Source organism: Macrotis lagotis, chromosome 1 (genome assembly GCF_037893015.1).
Source record: "Macrotis lagotis isolate mMagLag1 chromosome 1, bilby.v1.9.chrom.fasta, whole genome shotgun sequence".
In the NCBI taxonomy this organism is placed as follows: Eukaryota; Metazoa; Chordata; class Mammalia; order Peramelemorphia; family Peramelidae; genus Macrotis; species Macrotis lagotis.
This window is the reverse complement of record NC_133658.1, coordinates 632644944-632669356: the sequence shown is the minus strand read 5'-3', so window position 1 is coordinate 632669356 and position 24413 is coordinate 632644944. Positions and strand designations below refer to the sequence as shown.

The following is a 24413-nucleotide window of genomic DNA, read 5'->3' as shown; positions in this document are numbered from 1 at the left end:
CATATAGACACAACAGCCACAAGCATACCCCAGTCTTTGTCTTTCTCCCTGTGGACACCAAACACCCTATTGTCCTCACAATAGAGGTTATCTACAATCACTACTCAAAGAAATAATTCTCTATAAACTATCACTCAAAGTTGTCATCAAACCAATAACAAACACTACTTCCTAAGGTATATTATATTCAATTTTGTCAAGCAAATATTTACAATTTATATGTGTGTGTGTGTGTGTGTGTGTGTGTGTGTGTGTGTGTATAAATGCTATTTTTAAATACTAGGTTTACTGGGTTCCTTTGGATTTCTCTATTATTGACACAAGGAACCTTATCATTATCAAGATCACATCAACATTGTTACTCACACTTCAACCATACCTTCTGTCCCTAGAGACCTCTCTCACTGGATTAAAGAGTGGAGAGTTCCTTTCCAAATTTCCATTTATGTAATATGCCCAGGACAGTCATTTCTTAATTTCCAATCAAGTTGAAATTCCATCATGCCCCAGCACCTGCTATGATTTTCTCTCCATTCTGCCCTCCTTTAGTTTCCTTTGTATATTGTTTTCCTCACTTAGATTGTAAACTATTTTAGGACAGAGACTGTCCTTTTTTGGTGTTGTTGTTGTTTATCTTTCATCATGGAAAAGGACTAATAACATTAGTAGGATGATGACGTAACTTGCAAGATAAAGATAAACTGTATTTAAAAGAGACAGAACTTTACAGAGTCATTAGTCTCACTCTCCCCTCCACAGTAATCTGATTTCAGTGGTATGACACAGGAGAGGAGGACTGGAGATGACCCCCAGATACAATGGGAGACCTTGACCTTTTTAAAACTAAGGTCTTTATTTATATTCCAAGTGGTTAGTTCAATGTTTGGCAAGAAGTAGGTAATTAATAAATGTTTATTAATTATTAGTGTTGTAGTAAAGGAAGTATTGGTTGGAGAAATATGTTCCCTAAATAATGTTTCCTCTGCAATAATCAAGTCAAATAATTAACCTCTGATATGGACTTACATTAACATTGCCCCCTATGCCATAGTCCAAGCAATCAAGATAAGTCAAAGAACATTTAGTAAAGTACCTTGCCTCTCCCCAGTAAATACCTGCTCTCAGGCTCATGACAATCCACATCAACAAAACAATGGATCCCTGTTCTAGCATGAAGGATTAAATCTTTGAGCCTTGTCTACTTATTCCTAATTACTTCATCTTCCCAGCTTTAACAGCTTACTCTTCCTCAGCTGAGTTGTTCATCTTCCTTTGAGAAGCTTGGGGAATATAATCCCCCAAATAAGCTCTCATTTCCTTATAACTTTCCTTACATAAGAAGAAATATAGAAAAATTAGAAATATATACAAATTACTATATAAGTTCAAAAATTGGTATGCATAATGGAGAGTCAAGAATAACTTGAGAAAATGAGAGATATACTATCAGACTTAAACGCAACCAAATATATAAACTATTTATCTCTTATTACAAACATATTTGATATGTCAGATAATCACTATAACCAAATTAAATTCAAAAGACATATGAAAGAAAATATCTACATTAAGAGAAAGAACTGAAAAAAGAAATATGCATAGAATGATTTTATAAAACCATATACATATATATGTATATATATATATATATATATATATATATATATGTATATATGATTAAGTTAGTCATCTCTAGGGTAGAGGAAAGAAAAAATATATTTCCATGATATGTTTATTGTATATTTAAAAGGATTAGAAAGTTGTACATAATAGAGTTGCATCGCATGTGCATAAATATTTTTTTAAATAAACTATGTTCAAAACTACTATAACTAAGATTAAAAGAAATTTAGCAAATTGGGAAACAATTTTCACATTAGTACTTCTGACAAAGGACTATTTCTAAAATATGCAGAGAACTGAGTCAAATTTAAAAAACAACAAGCCATTCCCCAATTGACCAAAGGATATACAAAGGCAAATTACAGATGAGGAAATCAATGTGATCCATGGTAATATGAAAAATTTCTCTAAATCACTACTTAATAGAGAAATGCAAATTAAAGCATCTCTGAGATAACACCTCACACCTCTCAGACTGGCCAGTATGACCAGAAAGGACAATGATCATTATTGGAAGGCATGTGAGAAATCTGGGACACTAATACATTGTTGGTGGAGCTGTGAATTCATCCAACCTTTCTGGAGAGCAATTTGGGATTATGCCCAAAGTGCAACAAAAATGTGCATACCCTTTGATACAGCAATATCACTACTGGGTCTATAACCTGAAGAGATAATGAAAAAGGGTAATAAGATCACTTGTACAAGAATATTCATAGCAGCCCTGTTTGTGTTGGCAAAGAATTGGAAATTGAGTGTATGTTCATCAATTGAGGAATGGCTTAATAAAATATGGTATTTGTATGTGATGGAACACCATTGTTCTTTAGAAACCAGGAGGGATGGGCATTCTGGGAAGCCTGGAAGGATTTGCATGAATTGATACTGAGAGAGAGAGAGATGAGAAGAACCAGAAGAACACTGGACACCCTAACAGCAACATGGGGGTGATGATCAACCTTAATGGATTTGCTCATTCCATCAGTGCAACAATCAGGGACAATTTGGGGGTATTTGCCATGAAGAGTACCATCTGTATCCAGAGAAAGATTTGTGGAGTTTGAATAAAGATCAAAGACTATTACCTTTAATTAAAAACCAAAAACCAAAATAAGGTATAAGAAGTAGTAAAATTAGATAAAAAGACATTATCTTATTATCTAATTTTACTACTTCTTATACCTTATTTTTTTCCTTAAGGATATGATTTCTCTCTCATCACATTCAAATGAGATTAATGTATACTATGGAAATAATGCAAAGATTAACAGATTGCCTTCTGTGGGGGGTGGGGGAGGAAAGCAATACTCGGGGAAAATTATAAAATTCAAAATAAATAAATAAATTTAAAAAATAAACTGTTATAGATATTCTTGTTTCAAATTTAAAATGAAATCAATTAATTTTATGTATTTTTTATAAAGCTGACAATGAGCAAAATAATATTCTTTCATTCTCATGGATTTTCTCTATGATTTATATTAAAATAAGTCTGAATTCAATTATGTACTCATATTTCATTGAGCCCAAATAGCAATGTATTTGCTATTAGGGAAACTTCTGCAATTTCTTAATTAAACATTTGAAAAGTTTTTAAAAGCATAACCTATAGGCATACATTTACATCTTCCTATAGACATACATTTATATCTGCTTTTTAGATGCCTTTTTAGATACTCTTTTTCATCTGTATTCTTTTTAACCTAACACAGTGAAAGGTATAAATTTTAATCATACTCCTAAATAGGAACCATTAACAGTTCTTTGTTATCCTGAAAAATAATCATCTCATGAAGAGAAAATGTGGCTTTTTATTTTGAATTTAGACCAATTTATTTATTTACTGTGTTTCAGATTCCAACCCAACAAAAATATTTGGCTCATTGAAACCTAAGTATCTCCTGCATTTCAGGCTTATCTAAAGAAATATGCAAGGCTACTGAAGCAATATGCCTATTCAGTATCCTACTCTCCTAAAGATCCTATTCTTTTATTTTTGCTATTTACATTACCATATATTTGCATGTAATTTCATATTGAAAAGAGTTCTCAATGAAAGGAAAGAAAAAGGATTATAGATTCAATTATCCATTTTTAGGAGCCAAGAATGTTTCCTAAATCCTTTCTTCCTATTTTTAAATAAAGGAAGTACAAGATATGAAATTTTGTTAGAATGTTTTTCATACCTAAGAACTTACTTACCTAGGTCTTAATCACTAATGGGTGTTTCTTCAGTCAAACTGAGTTCTGGGAAAGACCTTACCTTAAAAAGGTCAAGATCTCCCACTGCATCTGTAGCCATCTCCACTCATCCTGATCTATAGCTTGCCTCTGAACCCAGATGGCAATGGAGGTAAAAGTGGAACTAGTAACTTCACTCCAATTCACTTGTATGTCATGGCATCACTTCCCTGATACAGAATGAAGGACAAACAACAGCAACCACTCAAGATTGGTTGTGGACAATATTAAAAATAATAGGGGTGGCTAGGCGGCCCAATGGATAGAGAGCACGGGCCCTGGAGTCAGGAGGACCTGAATTCAAATATGACCTCACTTAATAATTATCTAGATATATGACCTTGGGCAAGTCACTTAACCCCATTGCTTTGCAAAAAGCAAACAAAAATAATAAACTACTATTTTAAGGGTCAACTGTTTTGTAGGTCTTATTTTATCTCATTATAGAGTTCATTCCTTAGTAATCATTTCAGTCCTACAGAATGTGATGTTCTGTGGGCAGGGACTATATTTTGCATACTTCTTTATATTTCCCCAAAGAACCAGATACAGAGCCTTATACATGGTAGATAGGTATATCAATAGCAAGACCAATAGAAATCATATATTATCTGAATAGATGCTGAAAAAGTCTTTGATATAATACAACATCCATTCCTATTAAACACTAGAAAGTATAGGACTAAATGAAGTTTTCCTTAAAAGCATCTATCTAAAACCATCAACAAATATTATATTTTAATGGGAATAAACTAGGAGCATTTCCAGTAATATCAGGGATAAAACAAGGATGCCCATTTTCACCTTTACTATTCAATGTTAGCTTTAGCAATGAGAGGAAAAGGAGATAGAAGGAATAAAAATTGACAATTAGGAAGCAAAGCTTTCACTCTTTGCAAATCATATATAGTATACTTAAAGAACCTGAGAAAATTATCTAAAATAACTACTTTGAAACAATCAACAAATTAAGCAAAGGAGCAGGATATAAAAATAAACCCACATAAATCATCAGCATTTCTATACATGGACATCAAAGCCCAAGAACAAGAGATAGAAAGGGAAATTCGATTTAAATTAACTATGGAAAACATTAAATACTTGGGACCAAGTAAACCCAGAAACTGTATGAACACAATTACAAAACACTTCTCACCCAAATAAAGTCAGATCTAAATAATTAGAAAAAAGTCAATTGTTCAAGGATAGGTTGACCTAATATGATAAAAATGACAATTTTACCCAATTGCATTACTTATGCAGTGATATAACAAGCAAATTACCAAATAACTACTTTAGCAGCTAGGAAAAAAATAGTAACAAAATTCATCTGGAGCAACAAAAAGTCAAGAATGTCAAGGAAACTGATAAAAAAAAATGTAAAGGAAGGTGACCCATCTCTACCAGAACTAAAACTAAAATTATAAAGTGGCAGACATCAAAACAGCCTAGTACTGGTTATGAAATAGAGTTCTGATTCAGTGGATTACGATAGGTTCAAAAAAACAGTAGTAAATAACTTGTAATCTACTATTTGATAAATGCAAAGACATTAGCTTCTGGGATAAAAACTATTTCACAAAAATTCTTGGGAAAACTGGAAAATAGTATGGCAAAAATTAGGCATAGACCCACATCTCACACCCTATACCAAAATAAAGTCAAATGGGTATAGGATTTAGATATAAAGTGTGATGCCATAGATAAATTGATAGATCAAGAAATTCTCTGTCACATCTATGAAAAGGGGAGAAATTTATGGCCAAGCATGAAATATAATATATTTTTAAACTACAAAATGGATGATTTTGACTGTATTAAATTAAAAAATTTTAGCAATAACAAATTCAATGCTGACAAAAATTAGAAGGAAAACAGAAAGCTGGGAAACAATTTTCACAGCTAGGGGTTCTGATAACGGTCCCATTTCTAAAATATATAGATAATCAGATTTATAAGGTTACAAGTCATACATTCTGCAATTGATAAATGTTCAGTGGATATGAACAGAGTTTTAAAAAGAAGAAACAAATTATATATAATATATGAAAAATGATCCAATTATTATTGATTAGAGAAAGAGAAATTAAAACAACTATAAGTATCACTTCACAACAATCAGACTTGCTAAAAGGAGAAAAAGGGAAAATGATCAATATTGGAGAGGTTGTGGGAGGATTGGGACATTAATACATTGCTAGTGGGGTTGTGAAGGGATCCAACCATTCTGGAGAGCAATATGGAACTATGCCCAAAGAGCAATAAACTGATCTTACCCTTTGACCCAGCAATTTTAATACTAGGCCTATATCCAGAAGAAATAATGAAAATGAGAAAAATCCCACAGGTTCCAAATATTCATAAAAGCTCTTTTTCTGTAGTGGCAAAGAATTAGAAATTGAGGGGATGCCCATCAATAGGGGAATAGCTAAATAAGTTATGGTACATGGATACTATGGGATATTATTGTTCTATAAGAAACCATAAATGGTTTGACTCTAGAGATGCATGGGATGAGTTACAGGATCTGATGTTGAGCAAAGGGAGCAGAACCAAGAGAATATTCTACACATTAGCAACAACACTGTGAGATGATCAACCTTGATGGATATAGCTCCTCTCAGCAGTTCAGAGAGCTAGGACAACCATATTAGACTGGCTATAGACAATGCTATATCCATTCAGAGGAAGAAAAACAAAACATAACAACAACCAAAAAATGTTCAGAATCTGATAAAAGCTACATTCACTTTTTAAAAAATTTCTCTTAGGTTATTACTTTCCCTTAATCCTAATGCTTTATACTGAAAATGACTAATCTGTAAACATGTTTAATACAAATGTGTATATATAATATTCATGTGAATGTTTTGTTGCTGAGGGAAGGGGTGTGGGAATGGAGGCTGGAAGAAAATTATTTAACTTAAAAATATGCATTTGGTTGAATATTGTAAAGCTTTCATAATATGTATCTGGAAAAATAAAATATCAAGTAAAAAAGAATTGCTTTGATTGTATACTCTAAATTTTAGTATGTTATTTCACTGTTGTAATTTTATTGAAATTATTTGTCATTTATTTTATTTGTTTTCTGGAATATTCCCTCTTTGTTTATGAATAATTTATTTAACATTCAGTTAATTTTAAATGTTTTAATGACTTTTCATTGTATATAATTTTTATTTATATTGTGATAAGGAAAATATGTGTTTACAATTTTTAAAGGTTTTTAGTAATGATCAGCATTTGTAAAGATGTCATGCACAGCTGAGAAATCTACTCCTTCATATTTCATTCATTAATTGTCAAGAGATCTATCACATTAACTTTTTCTAAAATTCTATTTACACCTTTATCTTTCTTCTCTTCTTCTTCTTCCTACTCTTTATTTTTGTCTCTTCTTTTTTTTACCCCTCCTCCTTCTTCTGTTCTTATTTTAATTTGTCTTACTGCGAAAAGGCCATATTGAGTTTCCTCACTGTTAGTTTCACTATTTCTCCCAGTAATTTAACTTTTCCTAGAAATATTTAGCTTTTTTTGTATATTTCTAAAATTTATTTGTCAGTTTAGGAAAAGGGTGATACATTTTTCATAATTTTATCCAATGATGAAATTATATTAAGTGAAATAAATTTAAAATATAGACTATACAAAAACTTTTTTGGATTTAATCAGTAAATAATTTAATAATTTAAATTTTTTATTAAAACTACAAAGGGATGCAATTTAGGTATCGTCTGTATGTGTGTGTGTGTGTGTGTGTGTGTGTCTGTCTGTGTGTCTGTATGTGTAGGAAATCAGGGTTAAGTCACTTGTCCAGTTCACACAGTTATTAAGTGTCTGGGGCTGGATTTCAACTCTCTATCCTGCAGGGTCAGTGATCAATCTACTAGGTCTCATAGGGAATATCTCTTGTTTTTCATATATTACAAAAACCAGGTAAAAACTTAAAAACAAATGATATCACATAAACAAAGTTATTTTACTTTAATGTCTTGTCAAAAATTGGTGTCACACTCTTGTAGAAAGGATTCCAGTGGCTACATATTCACTTAGAAGACAACATATTAACTATGTTGAATTATATTTTTTATTTTATTTACAGTTATTTTGAAAAAATATTTCTCAATTACATTTTAATCTGGCTCGAGCCTCAAGGAAGTTTCATGGGTCATCTGTGGCTAAAGGCAGTGAGTTTGATACCTCTTTTCTAGGTATTAAAGAAAAACAGAAAATCTTCATTTTCTAAAGTTTCCAAGGGAAAAATATGGGAGGAGAGAGGGGTAAAAGGATAAATTTAATTCAGTAAAACTCTTGCCACCTAGAATTTGTTTGATCTTTCTTCATAATTTCAAAGTTCCTTCCAACTCTTGCTAGTTTATACATGCAATTATATTAAACATAAGCTTATAAACATGCAGTAATAGATTGAGATAGATTAGGTAGCAGTAGCAGTAGTAGGAATAGTAGTAGTGGAAGTGGTGGTAGTGGTGGTAGTTAGTAGTAATAGCAGTAGAAGTAGAAAGTAGTAGTAGTAGTAGTAGTAGTAGTAGTAGTAGTAGTAGTAGTAGTAGTAGTAGTAGTAGTAGTAGTAGTAACTAACATTGATATAGAGCTTTCTATGTGCCAGGAATTGTCCCATGGGCTTTACATTCATTAGATGATAAATAATGTGAATTAATTCACTAAGAAATTTAGTCATATAATTCAGAATTTTAGAACTAGAATAATCTTAGAAATTATCAATTCAATGCACTTGCTTACAAAATAACAATAAATTTCCACTTCTAAATGATATAGAAAAATAATTCCTCTAAGGTTATTTTTAACTCACCAAGGATAGAAAAGTTAAAATCAAAGTTAAAACAGCAGAGCAATATATTTTATCCAATGATAGTTCCTGGCAGCTTTTTCAATTCACTTAATTTCATCACCCCATCCAGTTAAATAATATCCCTTATCTGAAAACCCTTCCTTATTGAGGATATATACTAATTTGCATCTATATCAATCATCAGAAAATAGAAAATGCCCACTAGGATTTTGAGTGAAATTAACATTTCTTGCAGAGAAATCAATTAAATCTTTGCAATCATTTCAATTGATATGAAGTTGAATAAGGTCAAGTATGAAAAATTATTCCTTATATCCTAGATATTATTTTTAATGAGATGTTCCCATAACCAATGTCACTGCTAGTCACAGAAAATGTTAATTTTTTTCAGAGAGCAATTCCAAGACAATTTTTCTTTATTCTCTAGTTTACTCTATATTTGTACTTCCTTCATACTCATCACATAAAGAAACAAATAATCATGCCCCTTTCTCAACAGAAGCTGCAGGTACCAGAATAAAATTCACTTAAAATACAATGCTACCATCAACTGAGTAAACCAAATAGAAGACTCTAAAATATGTTTCATTGAAAGTAATTGCTTTGTGCTATGAGGACTTAAAGACATTACAGTCTAAATCCATTAAAAGGAAATGTGTCTGACTATAATTTTCAATCAGTCATTATATTGTTCTAAGAAGGTAAGTGACAGCATAAGCACTTTGTAAGTACTATGCTTTAGAATAATACTCAGAAAAGGAATGTGAACATAAAACATTTGTCACTTGAGATCAGTTGATTTAGTAGCACTAGGGGCCTGCTGTTCTTATATCTGGCTATTATGCAAAGTTTTAATATTTTTCATATTAAACCCTTACTAAGGAAATATAGACCACTAGAAGGAGAACTTGGCTTTGAGTCTGAAAAACCCAAGTTCATTTGCCACACTTATAAGCAATATAATCCTATTTACTCATTTAATCTCAGTATTTCTCAGACTATTCCCTAGAATTCATCTCTTGAGTCACAGAGTGCTGGTGGAAGGCGTTCCCATACTGAAAGCTCTCTGTGCTGAAGAAATCACAAATCTTTCACATGTTTATGCTTGATAAGCATCTGGAGAAGATAAAAACTTTCTCATTAATTGTGTTTCTCACTTAAAGGCAGATCCTTCATCTTTGGGATATGGAAACATTCTCGGAAGTGCTTTAAATCATCCTGTTCATCCAGGTATAAAGCAAGCTTCTCATCTGTCAAACTGCATCCAATCTGAGAGGCAATGCACTCCAGAGTCTTTACTGGTAACTCATGATAAGTAGAATCCATTTTTATGTCAAAAGCACCTATAAATGGGGACAAGAAAAATAAAACATCACTCTTCATTAGAATGCATGATTTCAAAAAAGGTTAACACATGCTTATCCAAAATTAAATTAATCCTAGATTTTAGATAAGAAAATCAAACCAAGCCAATTATTTTTATAGTATTCTAGTAATAACAAGTTTGTTTTGTCCTTCATTCTCAAAGACCACAATATCAGGGAGGTGATGCCATGACAAACAATTGAATTGGATTTGATTGAGAGGGTGCTGTGCAGGATCACCAGCTACACTTTCTCTTCCAGAGTCATTTAGATCCAGTAGCCAGATAGAAATCAGGATGACTGGAATTGGTCCTGAATCTGAGGCAATCAGGATTAGATAACTTGTCCAAGTTCACGCAGTTGGCAAATGTCAGAGGCTGGATTTGAATTCTTGTCCTCCTCACTCCAAGTGCAGTGCTCTATCTACTGCACTACCTAGCAGCCTTAATATTATAGTAACCATTCAATGATGATGTTGTCTGTTACTTTAAATGGAATTTCTCTTTCTATCTCTTGCCCTTGTTTTTTGTTATTCATTTATAGAAATGGTGATGATTTATGTGGATTTATTTTATATCCTGCCACTTTGCTGAAGTTGTTAATTATCTTGAATATGTTTATGGTTTATTTTCTAGGATTCTCCAAATATACCATTACATCATCTTCAAAGGGTAAAGGTCTTGTTTCCTCATTGCCTATTCCAATTACTTCAATTTCGTTTTTCTTCTCTTATTCATAAATCTAACATTTGCGATACAATAGGGAATGATATTGGTAACAATGGGATTTTATTTAGAATGCTTCCAGCTTATCACCATTAAATATAATGCTTGCAGATGATATTAGATAAATAATGGGTTATCATTTTACAGAAAACCTAATTTATTCCTATGCTCTTTAGTATTTTTAATAGTAATGAGTTCTCTATTTTGTCAAAAGCTTTCCCAACATCTTAAAGATAATCATATAATTTTGGATATTTTGTTTTGATAGCTGAAAATTTTCCTAATAATTCACCAACCATGATTCTTGGTATAGATTCCACCTGATTATAGCATCTTATCCTAGTGATAATTTGCTGTAATATCCTTGCTAAATTTTTATTTAAAATTGAGGGAAATTGGTCAATAATTTTCTCTCTATTTTTTGAATCTTCCTGGTTTAGTAACAAGTATCATATTGGTGTCATAAAGGAATTTGAAAGCACTCCTTTACCTATTTTTTCTAATAGTTTATATAGGATTGTAATTAATTGCTTTTTTTAAATTTGATAGAATTCACTTATAAATCCATTTCTTCTTGGATAATTTTTCTTAGAGTGTTCATTGATAGTTTGTTCAATTTAATTTTCCAAAATGGAGTTTTTAAGTATTTTATTTCCCCTTCTTTAAATATGAGAAATTTATATTTTTATAAATGTTCATCCATTTCATATGTGATGTCAGATTTGTTGGCATACAGTTCAGTAAAATAGCTCTGAATTGTTACTTAAATTCCTCCTCAATGGAGGTGGATACATTCTTTTCATTTTTGATATTGTTAATTTGATTTTCTTCCTTTTTTAATCAAACTAACCAAAAGTGTATCTATTTTATTTGTTTTATATAAAACCAACTCAGTTTTACTTTTTAGTTCAATAGTATTCTTTTAATTGGGAATTTTTTATTTGTTCTTTTTCTAGCTTTTTTATTTGCACACTCAATTCATTGATCTCATTTTTATTTTATTCATGTATTTAGCAATATAAATAACAATAATATATATTATTATAAAACACATTATCTTATGTTATTTATAATAATAATAATAATAATAATAATAAATAATAGCTGCTTTGGTTTTATCCCACAACTTTTGGCATGTTGTCTCATTATTGTGATTGTCTGATGAAGTTATCAATCATCTTTTTGATTTGTTGTTTGATTCACTCATTCTTTAAAATTAGTTCATTTAGTTTCCAATTAATTTTTAGTTTATCTTTTCATGGCCCTTTATTACATGTAACTTATTGCACCCTGATGAAAAGGATGTATTTAAAGTTTCTGCCTTTGATTGTGAGATTTCCATGGTCTAATATATGGTCACTTTTTGGTGCCACATACTGCTGATACACAGATATATTCCTTTCTATCCCCCATTCAATTTACTCCAGAGGACTAGCATATCTTATTTTTCTAAAATTCTATTCACTTTCTTACCTGCTTTCTTGTTTATTTTATGGTTAGGGTTATCCAATTCTGAGAAAGGGAGGTTGAAGTCATCAGTATTATTGTTTTGCTATATCTTCTGTAACATACATGTTTAGTGAAAATTAAATTATCGTATTGCCTATGTTATCTTTTTTTAGAAGATGTAGTTTTCTTCTTTAGTCCTTTGAATGAGATTTATTTTTGTTTTTGCTTTGTTTTGGCTAAGGATTCCTACTCCTTGTTTTTTTTTCACATCAGTTGAGACATAATATACTCTGCTCCAGCCTTTTCCCTTCACTCTGTAGCTTTCTGATTCTAATGTGTTTTCCCATAAACAATATATTGTAGAATTTTTGTTTTTAAACCACTCTGCTATACACTCCCGTTTTATGGGAGACTTCATCCCATTTACATTCACAGTTATTATTACTATTTTTCCTTTATCCTATCATTCCCCCACTTGTATTTTTCTCTCTCCTTTCACTCAATGCCTCTTCACCAATGTTTTGCTTCTGAAAACCACCTCCCTCAATCTGCCCTCCCTTCTATCAGCCTCCTTCCATTTTATTTCTCCTTGTATCTTTTACTTTTCCTCTCCCTTCATCTGTTCCTTCAATGAGCCCCTTTCCCCTTCCCCCTTCCCCCCTTCCCCTTCCTAATTCCGTGTAGTGTAAGACAAATTTCTATCCCCAATTGAGTGTATATATTATACCCTCTTACAGACAAATCAGATGAAAGTAAAATTCATGCAGTTTTTAACTCTGTCTTTCCTTCTACTGTGATAGGTATTTTGCACCTCTTCACGTAATGTAATTTACCCCATTCTGCCTCCCCCTTGCTTCCATTCCAGTCCAATTCCTCTTTTTTCAGTCAAATTGTTTAATAACATTTCATCAAAATCAACTTATGTCCCTCTCTTCTGTTTAAATGTACTCCCTCTAATAGAGTTAGAATTCACAAAAATTATAAGTATCATCCTCCTATCTAGACATGTAACAGTTTAATCTTACTAACATTCTTTTTCTTTCCACATTTTTTCCTTTGTATGTATCTCTTTGGCTCATGTTTGAATATCAAATTTTGTGTTCAGCTCTAGTTTTTGCATCAAGAAAATTTGAAAGTCACTTATTTTGTAAAATATCCATCTTTTCTCTTGAAAGAATATGTTTAATGTTTCTGGGTAATTGATTCTTGATTATAATCCAAACTCCTTTGACCTATTAACCTTAGAATCCTTTAATATTGATATTGCTAATTCCTGTGTAACCTTGGATGTGCCACCATGGTATTTGAATTGTTACTTTCTGACTGGCTGAAGTATTTTATCCTTGACCTAATAATTCTGGAATTTGACTTCCTTGGCATTTTCATTTTGGGTTCCCTTTCAAGAGGCCAACAATGAATTCTTTCAGGGTGGTTTTCCTTGATGATTTCTTCTAAGATGTTGTTCAGTCTCTTTTTAGGTTCATGGCATTAGTATTCCAAAAATTCTTAAGTTACCTCTGCTGTATCTATTTCAGATAAGTTGTTTTTCCAGTGAGGTAGGTATTTTACATTTTCTTCAATTTCTTCATTTTTTTGATTCTACAAGTCTGAATCTTGATGTCTCATAAAGTCTAGTTTCCAGATGCATAATTCTATTTTTTCAAGGAATTATTTTCTTCAGTTCTCTTTTGAATCTCCTTTTCATTTGGCCAATTCTATTTCCTTTTTTAAAAAATTTATTTATTTTCATCCATATGCACATGTATATTTTTAAGTCACAAAGTTTTCTTCCACCCTCCCATCTCACCCTCCTCCCTTCAGTGGCAAAGAGTGAGTTTAGAATTCTATATACATATTTTTGATAAACATGTTTACATATTAGTCATTTTGGTATGAGAAATTAGGATTAAGGGAAAAATGCATAAGAGATAATTTTTATAAAGTTCTTATCAGATTCTGAAGGGTTGATTTTTTTCTTTTTTTTGTTGTTTTGTTGTTTTGTTTTGTTTTGTTTTTCTTCCTCTGAATGGGGATAATATTGTCCAAAGCAGGTTTAATATAAATGTCCTAACTCTCTGAACTGGTAAGAGGAACTGCTTCCATTAGGGTTGATCATCTCACAATGTTATTACTGTATACATTGTTCTCTTGATTCTGTTCCCTTTGCTCAGCATCAGATCCTGTAAGTCATTCCATGCTTCTCTAGAGTCCAAACATTTATGGTTTCTTATAGAATAGTATTACATAGTATTTATGGACTATAACTTGTTTAGTCATTTCCCCTATTGATGGGCATTCCCTCAATTTCCAATTCTTTGACACTACATTTTTTTTGTAATTTCTCTTGGATATAGACCTAAAAATTGGAATTGCTAGGTCAAAGGATATTAACATTTTTATTGCTCTTTGGGCATAGTTTCAGATTGCTCCCCAGAATGGTTGGATCCATTCACAACTCCACCAGCAATGCATCAATATCCCAATCCTCTCACAACCTCTCCAGCATTGATCATTTTCCCTTTTCTCATCTTGACCAATCTGATTGTTTTAATTTGCATTTCTCTAATAATAATGATTTGTAACATTTTTTCATATGATTACATATATATATATATATATATATATATATATATATATATATAGAGAGAGAGAGAGAGAGAGAGAGAGAGAGAGAGAGAATTTTAATTTCTTCACTTGAAAACTGTTTATTCATGTTCTTTGACCATTTATCAATTAGGGAATCACTTGTAACCTTATAAATTTGGTGCAATTCTCTATATATTTTAGAAATGAAACTTTATCAGAACTCTTATTTGTGAAGATTGTTTCCCAGTTTTCTGCTTTCCTTCTAATTTTGACAGCATATATTTTATTAGCACAAAAAAACTTTTTAATTTAATATAGTCAAAATCATTATTTTGCAGCTTTTAATATACTCTAATTCTTGTTTGGTCATAAATTTATCCCCCTTCCATAGATCTGATAGATAAGAATATTTGTTGGTCTATCAATTTATCTATGGTATTTTCCTTTATGTCTAAATCCTGTACCCATTTTGACCTTATTTTAGCATAGGGTATGAGATGTGGGTCTCTGCCAAGTTTTTGCCATACTATTTTCCAGTTTTCCCAACAATTTTTATCAAATAGTAAGTTCTTATCACAGAAGGTGATGTCCTTGGGTTTAGCCAGTAGTAGATTGCTCTAGTCATTTATTGTGGTTTCTTTTGAACTTGTCCTAATCCACTGATCCATTACTCTATTTCTTAACCATTACCAGGTAGTTTTAATGACTGCTGCTTTATAGTATACTTTTAGATTTGGTAGAGATAGGTCACTTTTCTTTACATTTTTTTTCCACCAGTTCCCTTGACCTTTTGTTGCTCAGATGAATTTTTTGACTATTTTTTCTAGCTTGGTAAAGTAGTTATTTGATAGTTTGAAACATATGGCACTGGATAAGTTATTTAATTTGGATCAATTCTATTTCAGAAGGCATTGTTTTCTTTATGCATTTGCCTATTTTATTTTTAAAGGAGTTTTTTTTTTTTTTTCTGGTTAGTTTTTGTGCTTCCTCTTGCAAAATGTTGAATTTTCTTGCATTTCTTTTTCTAGTTTTTCTACTTGATCTTTAAAATTCCTTTTAAGCTCTTTTAAGAAATCATTTTGGGCTGGAGAACAGTTCTTATTTCCCTCTTTTGCTTCACATGTAGTACTTTTCTGTTGTCCTCTTCTGTGATTTTCCTTATCTCCATAGTAGCTTTCTATTCTTAGGGTTTTTCCTTGACATCTTTAACACTTTTTAAATTCTGCTCCTGGGCCACAGGTGTGCTATCTCAAAGTTTTTTGTTGGGGGAGGAGCCCTCTCACAGAATTTACAAGTTAGAATTGATAGCAACTTGCTCACTAGTCATCCATTATGCAGATCTGGGGCACCTGTATTGGAGACCTTTTAGCTGGTTTGCTCTATAGTTGACCTGCTGAACTGGGGCCAAGGAATCTCAGCTGAAGATCTCTGCTATGGTTGAGAGCCTCCAGCTGGTCTCTTCTATGCCCCACCTGCCCTGATTTTTGATCCCTGGGCCCATCATTTCCCTTGCATTTGAATAAGGCAGATCTTTTTTTTTTTAATTCCTCCCCAGATATCTTAGGCTGAAAAATGGTCCGCTCTTTTTTTGTGTCTGTCTGAGTTCTGTTGCTCCAAAATTTATTTAGAGACTTGATTTGTGTTGTTCTAAAGAAATATTGGTAATGCTTAAGAAAGTTCCTGGCTTCTCTCTGCCATCTTGGCTCTGCTCCCTTTATCAGAAATTTTTAAGAAAAGAGATGAATCAATAATGTTAGCAATGATGATATTTATATGGTATTTTAAACTTTACAAAGCAATTTATATATGTATACACACACACATATAAATATATATATATATATATATATTCAAGTTTCCCAATAACTTTAACAGATACTTTCATTATTTTCATCAAAATTAGAGTATATGGGATATTTTTCAAGTTTTTTCTGGCTCCAACTCCAGGGTCTTTTTTCCCCTTAAATATTATTTCTTCTTTACTTAAGCAAAACATAGACAATTTCTCATCCTTCACAAATGTAGGTAACTTGTTTCTAATCTTCCTATAATATTTCCAATAACTAAAGGAAAATATCCTTGAAATTAGATTTTATTTTTAGTTTATATTTAACTACCTTTTTTTCAATTTAAATTAATCAAGGAGGGGTGACCATTTTTAACCTAACAATTACTATGAATACAAACATACTAAAATTTATTAATATATGTATTCATACAGATAGATAGATAGATAGATAGATAGATAGATAGATAGATAGATAGATAGATAGATAGATAGATATAGGGCTGTCTGGATAATGATGCCATCTGAGACAATTTCATAGTTATGACATAAGAATGAATTGAATGATTACATGAGGTTGGAACATTAAACAAATAAGCTGAATTTTCTGAATCTAGGCACTATTTGTATCTTTTTAACTTTTTTTTCCTTAGAATCTTGAATTACTGAAACATATGTATTAAATAGTTGCATATTTAGGTAATTATAGCATAATGTAGAGCAATATAAATAGCCATAATTTTTGTCCTCAAACTTTTTTCCCTATGTTGTATTTTTACTTTCTCTTTTCAAATAGTGAAACAAGGTTTACTCAAATATACTAGAATGTTTATATAGGAAAACTTCTATGTAAGTTGGCTACTTGGAATATAGTCCACATTTCTCCATAGAAACAGTAAGGTTTGCGGTGGTAAGATTCCTAGGATAGTCCACCAAAATAAGAGGATATAATCTAGTACTCTCCCTACAGAAAGAGACAGGTTAGGAAAAACCCCCAAAAAGAATGATTTACGAGTTCATGGATCCAGTTCTGAAACCAAAGGGATTCTACCACCCTTATGAGCATTGTTATCTAGCTTACTCAGATGTTTTATTCCAATCATCCTTTAAATCTTCTAACTCAGCATTAGTCTAGCTGAAGGCTCCTGACTGCTTTATTCTCACGAGTCCTGAATAGAGATAGAACTAACCTCTATTGCCAAAACTTGTCTGTATTTTTGGAAGCCAATTTTCCAACAACTTCCTAACATAATGCTGTTTGCCCCTCAGGAACTAGACACTATAGCTGATAAAATGAATAGTCAGTGAAAATTTTTGGTACAAGAGTTCTTCATAGCATTGGGGGTGGGGGGGAGAATATAGCCTCACATTCAGAGCTATGTCCAGTCATTCTGATTTCTGATTCCTATCTGACCACTCAACCCAGATTGCTCTGGAGGGGAAAAAGTGAGATAAAAGTGAGATTGGTGACTTAGTACAGCATCCCCTCACTCAAATCCAATGCATATGCTTGTCATTAAATCACCTCCTAATGTCATGGTCTTTGTTGAGACTAAAGGACAAATATCATTATATATGTACACACACACACACACACACACACACACACAAACACACAGACACACACATACTAAAATATCCCTTGATATTTAGAAATGAATGACTGAACTGGTGTAGCACTCTCAGTTGTTTAAGGAAAATCATACTCTAATACTTAACTATATGATGATGATGATGAGTAACATTCTACTATTAGAAAATACGTATAGAATTCTAAGTTGAGCACAAGGACCCATCTCCCTATTATTCTCTCTGTGGGACTGAGGGCTCTTCTTTGCAATAGCCCAACTTGGTGTGGTCTGAGAATAGGGATCCAGGAAAGAAGAGAAATAGTGAAGGTAACTGGGGCTCAAATATTTTCATTTTTGTGAGATTCAGGGATTTCTTGGTATGAATTTCTTTCTACTTTTGAGAACTAAAAGTCTATATCCTAGTATACTCTTCACTATACTCTAATATCATTTTTGACATAAATTGCAGATTTAATTGTTATTAAAGTTTTGAGATTTATGAAGGCTTGAAGTTAAAGATGAAGATATATATAGACTCCTAATTAGTATGTGAGAAGGGAGGTTCTGACATTTATTTATTTATTTGTTTGTTTGTTTATTTATTTATTTTTGCGTTTTTGTAAGGCAATGGTGTTAAGTGACATGAGCTAGGTCACAGAGCTAGGTAATTTTTTTTTTAAGTGTCTGAGTCCATATTTAAACTTAGGTCCTCCTGACTTCAGGGCTGGTGCTATATCCACTGTGCTACCTAAGCACTCCTTTCCCATATTTTTGAAAGACCAGATAATTTCCTGATATGTTTTGAATGTCTAAGCAGTGAATCTGGAATTGATTAAATAGACAGATTCTAAAACTTTGCCATTAATGGTCTTAGTAACCACTTATAAAATGTCCATTGGAAAAGCTCATTGGTCTTTGACAGGTCTTTTGCTATGTAAATAGAAAGATTAAAAATGAGAATCACTTATTGATAAAGTACCTCCTTTCAGAAGTGATGGGTAGCATCATGATGGTCAAGCACACAGGTAGAAAGGAAAGCCTAAAGAAGGAAACCTATACTTCCTGGTTGGAGCAAAGAAGAAAAAGAAAGGCAAAAATGTTAAGGGACTTCAGATTGTGTGCATTATGGGAACAAAGGATCTCATGGTCTAGATTTGTTTTATTAAAGTTAGGAAGAGAAGAAGAGATCCTCAGCAGAAAAGAAGAAGGAATTGAACCTGGGGAAGGAGAAAAGATGGGGGAAGAGAAGTTTGAAAAATATGTTGCTCTAGTTCCCTCTAGAGCAGGAGTGTCCAACCTGTTAGTTCTTCTGGGCTGCAGTGCCCAACAACAAACTTGTCAAAGGCCTGCACATATAGATATTAATATTTATTAACAAAAAGACCTAATGTTGGATAGCAAGCAGAATTTAGAGGCATGGCATAGGTTCAAATCATAACCTAAATATATGACCTCAAGCTCTGGGTCTCTATTTCCTCATCTGTAAAAGAGACTTCTCAGCTTTGAAGCTATGATACCTGTAATGGTTGAGTGAATACGAGAGAGAGACAGACAGACAGAGAGAGAGACAGAGAGAGAGAGACAGAGAGAGAAAGAATGTGTGTATACATTCATATACACTAATACACACATGCATACCTTTGCACACTCAACAGGATATAGATGAATATGTATAAATTTTATACTCATGCATACATATAGACATACATACACTATAAGTCATTACTACAATCTTGTCTCAAGTTGCCCCCTGACCTGGCAGGGTTTCCACTCCTTTTACTTTTTTTTCTCTCTTTTTAAAGTCAGACTCTCAGTCAAAGACACAGGAGATATTGGCCAGCTGAAGAGAGGAAGGTCTCAAGAGGGCTGGAAATGTGACTAGTTCAGGAAACTGTGCTCAAACACAGAACAAGACCGACTCCCCAGCAGAGGTAGACTGCCTTTTGGGGAACGGAAGAAGAAATGGGGTAGAGGGTGGAGATGGGGGTGTGCTGTCAAACCATGGTGCACAGGCCCAAAGTGCACCAGTTTTCTTGGTTCCTCTTGCTAGTGATTAGATAGGAGTGGGAAGCTAGTTATTGTTCAGTCATGTCCCACTCTTCATGACCCCAGTTAGGATTTTCTTGGTGCAAAGATACTGACATGGTTTATCATTTCCTTCTTTAGCTCATTTTACAAATGAGGAAACTGAGACAAACATGCTCAGAGTCACGCAAACATAAATTTTCTGAAGTCTGGCCCTCTTTCCATTGCACAACCAGGTGCCCCTGGAGTAAGATGCAAGCCATCACTACTAAGCTTTCACCAATAGTCCCTGTAATCTAATCAAGAGAGATCCTATAGTTGTAAAAAAGAGCCTAAGTCAAAGGCCAGGGTAAGGGTTCAAGGTTCTGATGTCCTTCTCAGAGTCTTCTTGTTTGGGTTGATGGAAGAAACTTTCTGACTAACAAGTCCCACCCCTCTCCTCCCCATCAGTGATGTCACACTTCCCAGCAGCTATCTCAACTTGTTAGAATCTGAGGTATGACTGGTGTGAGGATCAAATGTGATAATGTTTATAAAGCACTTAGTAGAATGCCTGCCATATTATAAATGGTCTTCATTATTATTATCCATCACCATAGTTATTCCAGTAGAATTCCTTCTCTTTTGAAAGGTACATAGCTAATCATTAGCTCTGATGCTAATGGTTTTTAGTCATTGATTTCTAATTAAAGTTTTGGGGCTTTCTAATTAATTAATTTCTAAACAAAAACTTTGAGGTTTTTTTTTGAATTCTAACCCTGAAGTACTAGAGATTAAATAATAATAGCTAAGATTTGTGTGCCACTTACTATGTGCCAGACACTTTACAAATATTAATTCATCTGATCTTCATACTAAGTCTGGGAGGTAGCTGACTATTATTAGCCCATTTTGCAGGTGAGGAAACTGAGGCAAAATAGTTAAGTAACTTGCCCAAGTGCACACAAGTAAACATCTGAAACTGGATTTGAACTCAGAGCTACCTGACTCCAGGCCCAATGCCATCCATTGTGCTATCTAATTTTTCCAAATGGTTTCCCCCTATATATAAATCTCTGACACTATCAAGATCATAACAATGAGAGCTGTCTAAAGGGATGATCAGGAAGGAGAAGGCTTACTTCTTCTTTTCTTTTTTTTTCAAAATGTATTTAAGACAATGGGGTTAAATGAGTTGCCCAAGGTCACACAGCTAGGCAATTATTAAGTGTCTGAGATAGTATTTGAACTCAGATCCTCCTGACTCCAGGGCTAGTGCTCTAACCATTGTACCATCTAGCTGCCCATGAAGACTTGCTTCTTATTGGAGATCTTTTCTTTTACTTTTTTGCAAAGCAATGGGGTTAAGTGACTTGGCCCAAGGTCACATAACTAGGTCCTCCTGACCCTAGAGCTGGTGTTCTATGCACTAGATCAACTAGTTGTCCTTCTTATTGGAGATCTTGAAGCTAAAAAGGTAGGGCTTTGTTTTAGGTTTCTCTTTCAGAGAATCACTTGGTATTGTTGAAAGCTCAACAAAGTTTTGCAAATGCAAATTAGCCTTCATTCTTTATTTTTGATACTGAGGCAGTGGTACATTCACAGTGTCATTATGAAATATATGTGTGTATTTATGTTTATATGGTTTATTATATACTTGATTGAAGAGAGTGCTGGAACTGAAAACAGGAAGATCTGAGTTTCAAACTCGTCTTATTTAATTACTAACTTTGACCAGGGTGCCAAGTAACTTAATTGCTGCCCATCTCAGTTTACCCATATGTAAAATGAGAATTTTAATAGTATCGCCTTCACTTGGATCGCTGTGAAGATTAGATAATATTTGAAAATGACTTTAGAAACTTTAAGGTGTTAAACAAATGTTAGCTATTATTATTGCTATTATAGTTAGTATTGTTTTTATTGTTATTAATCAATCTACTCACTAGACTTATGAACAAGAGTCATTCTGCAGCCTAGTTTCATTTTGCATATGTATTGGTCTGCTTATATTCTTTTGAGAGATTGTAGATTCCATTTAAAGATGCTCTTTAGTATTCAGAAGTTAGATGCTCTCATCACATTACCATCAAATCAACTCAAGAAGCATTTATTAATCTTATAATGCATCCCAGGTACTTTATTAGGCACTGGCGATAAAAAGACAAAAATGAACACGGTCCCTAACCTTAAGGAGTTTATATTCTACTTGGGAGTGGGAAGAATATCATTAACACAGAGGAATAAATCCAAACTGTCTACAGAAAAAAATGAGAAATTATATACCTTCACTGGGTCTTGGTTTCCTCATCTGTAAATGAAGAGACAAATTAGATTTCCCTTGAAATCCATTATTGCTCTAAATCTAATTTTGCATAGTACTAATAAAAATTATTGGAGAGAATCGGGAAAAAGTCTCTTGTTAGAGATAGCACTTTTTCCAACCCTTGAAGACACCTAGGAATTATAAGACTAAAGTCAGAGTGGGCATTCCTGGCAAGGAGAACAACTTATGCAAAGGTATATATATATATATATGTATATATATATATATATATATATATATATATATATATATATATATATATATATATATATATATATATATATATATAATTAATGGGATTTAACATATAGGGACTATTTAATAGAGCAATTTAGAAAAATCAAAGTTTCTAAAGAAGAATAATATGAAATAAGCATGAAAATATAGTTTGGAACCAGACTTTGAAAAGCATTAAATGCCAAACAAGGGAGTCAGAATTTAAACTAAGCAACAGGAAGCCTAAAAACTTTTTGAGCAGGAGTATGACATGGTCAGATTTGTCTTTTGGAATATCAATTTAAGCATCTGAGTAGATAGGATAAGGGGACACTAGAGAGATCACAGGGGTTATGTGACCATAGCTGAGAAAAATGGCAACTTTATTTCAATTTAATTGATTTCCTCTGTAAACATATATTTTGCTTTTTTGTGTTAAAAAAATTGTAAGAGCGAGTATAGAGGAAAAACTAGGTATCTACCAGCATCTCACACCCTATACTAAGGTAGAAATGGCTACAGGAAAGATATAAAGTGTGACATTATAGGCAAACTGGAGAACAATGAATAGTCCATCAGATTTATGGAGAAAAAGGAGTTTATGACCAAACAAGAGATAGAGAACATTATAAATTTCAAAATGGATAATTTCAGCTTCATCAAATCAAAAAGATTTCATAAAATTAATCCAACCAAGATTTGAAGAAATGCAGAAAGTTGGGAAATGATTTTTACAGCCTGTGTTTCTGATACAGGACTCATTTCTAAAATACATGGAGAATTAAGTCAAATTTATAAGACTTCAAGTCATTTCTCAACTGATTAATGGTCAAAGAATATGAATAGGAAATCTCAGGTCAAGAAATTAAAACTATCTTTAGTCAAATAAAAATTGCTACAAATCATTATTGATTAGAAAAATGAAAATTAAAATATCTCTGAGGTACTGTCTCATACCAATTATATTGGCTAAAAGAACAAAAAAGGAAAATGATCTAGTTTGGAGAGAATGTGGGAAAACTGGGACAATAATATTGTTGGTGGAGTTGTGAACTGATCCAACCATTCTGAAGAACAATATGGAACTATGCCCAAAGGTCAATAAAACTATGAATACCCTTTAATCCAGCAATACCACTACTAGTTCTATATCTGGAAGAGAGCATAAAAAAATTGGAAAATAACCATGTTCAAAAATGTAACTCTTTTGGTAGTAGCAAAGAATTAGAAATTGAGAAAATTTCCCATCAATTGGGGAATGGATGAATAAGGTATGGTATATGAATATGATAGAGTACTAGTGTTCTGTAAGAAATCAACAGTGGCTAGACTTTAGAAAAGCCTGGACATACTTTCATGAATTGATGCTGAGTAAAGTGAACAGAACCAGGAGAACATTATACATATTAAAAGCAACATTGTGAGATGATTAACTATGATAGATGCCATTTCTCTCAGTAGTTTTAGTGCTCAAGGACAATCCTGAGAGATCTGTTATGGAAAATGGTATCCATATCCAGAGAAAAAGACTATGAAATCTGAATGCATAATAAAGCATATTATGGTCACTTTTTAAACTTTTTATGTTTTCTCTTTCTTTCTCAAGTTTTTTTTTTCTTTTGTTCTAATTCTTCTTTCATAAACTGATTAATAAAGGGAATATTTTAAATATGATTGTACATATACAA

At 32.5% G+C, this 24413-nt stretch overlaps 1 protein-coding gene across 7 annotated transcripts in view; it reads right to left on the bottom strand.

The window, feature by feature from the left end:
• Positions 1 to 24413, bottom strand: part of KYNU (kynureninase) — a 179242-nt gene that overhangs the window by 139823 nt on the left and 15006 nt on the right. For 6 of the 7 annotated variants that reach the window (XM_074215084.1, XM_074215085.1, XM_074215083.1 and 3 more), the window contains exon 2: positions 9856 to 10041. In XM_074215084.1, the coding sequence (XP_074071185.1) occupies positions 9856 to 10024 (169 nt within the window). In that variant the 5' untranslated portion in view covers positions 10025 to 10041. Of the gene's footprint in view, positions 1 to 9855; positions 10042 to 24413 lie in introns of those variants that run through there. The other variant, XM_074215086.1, reaches the window with a different exon arrangement.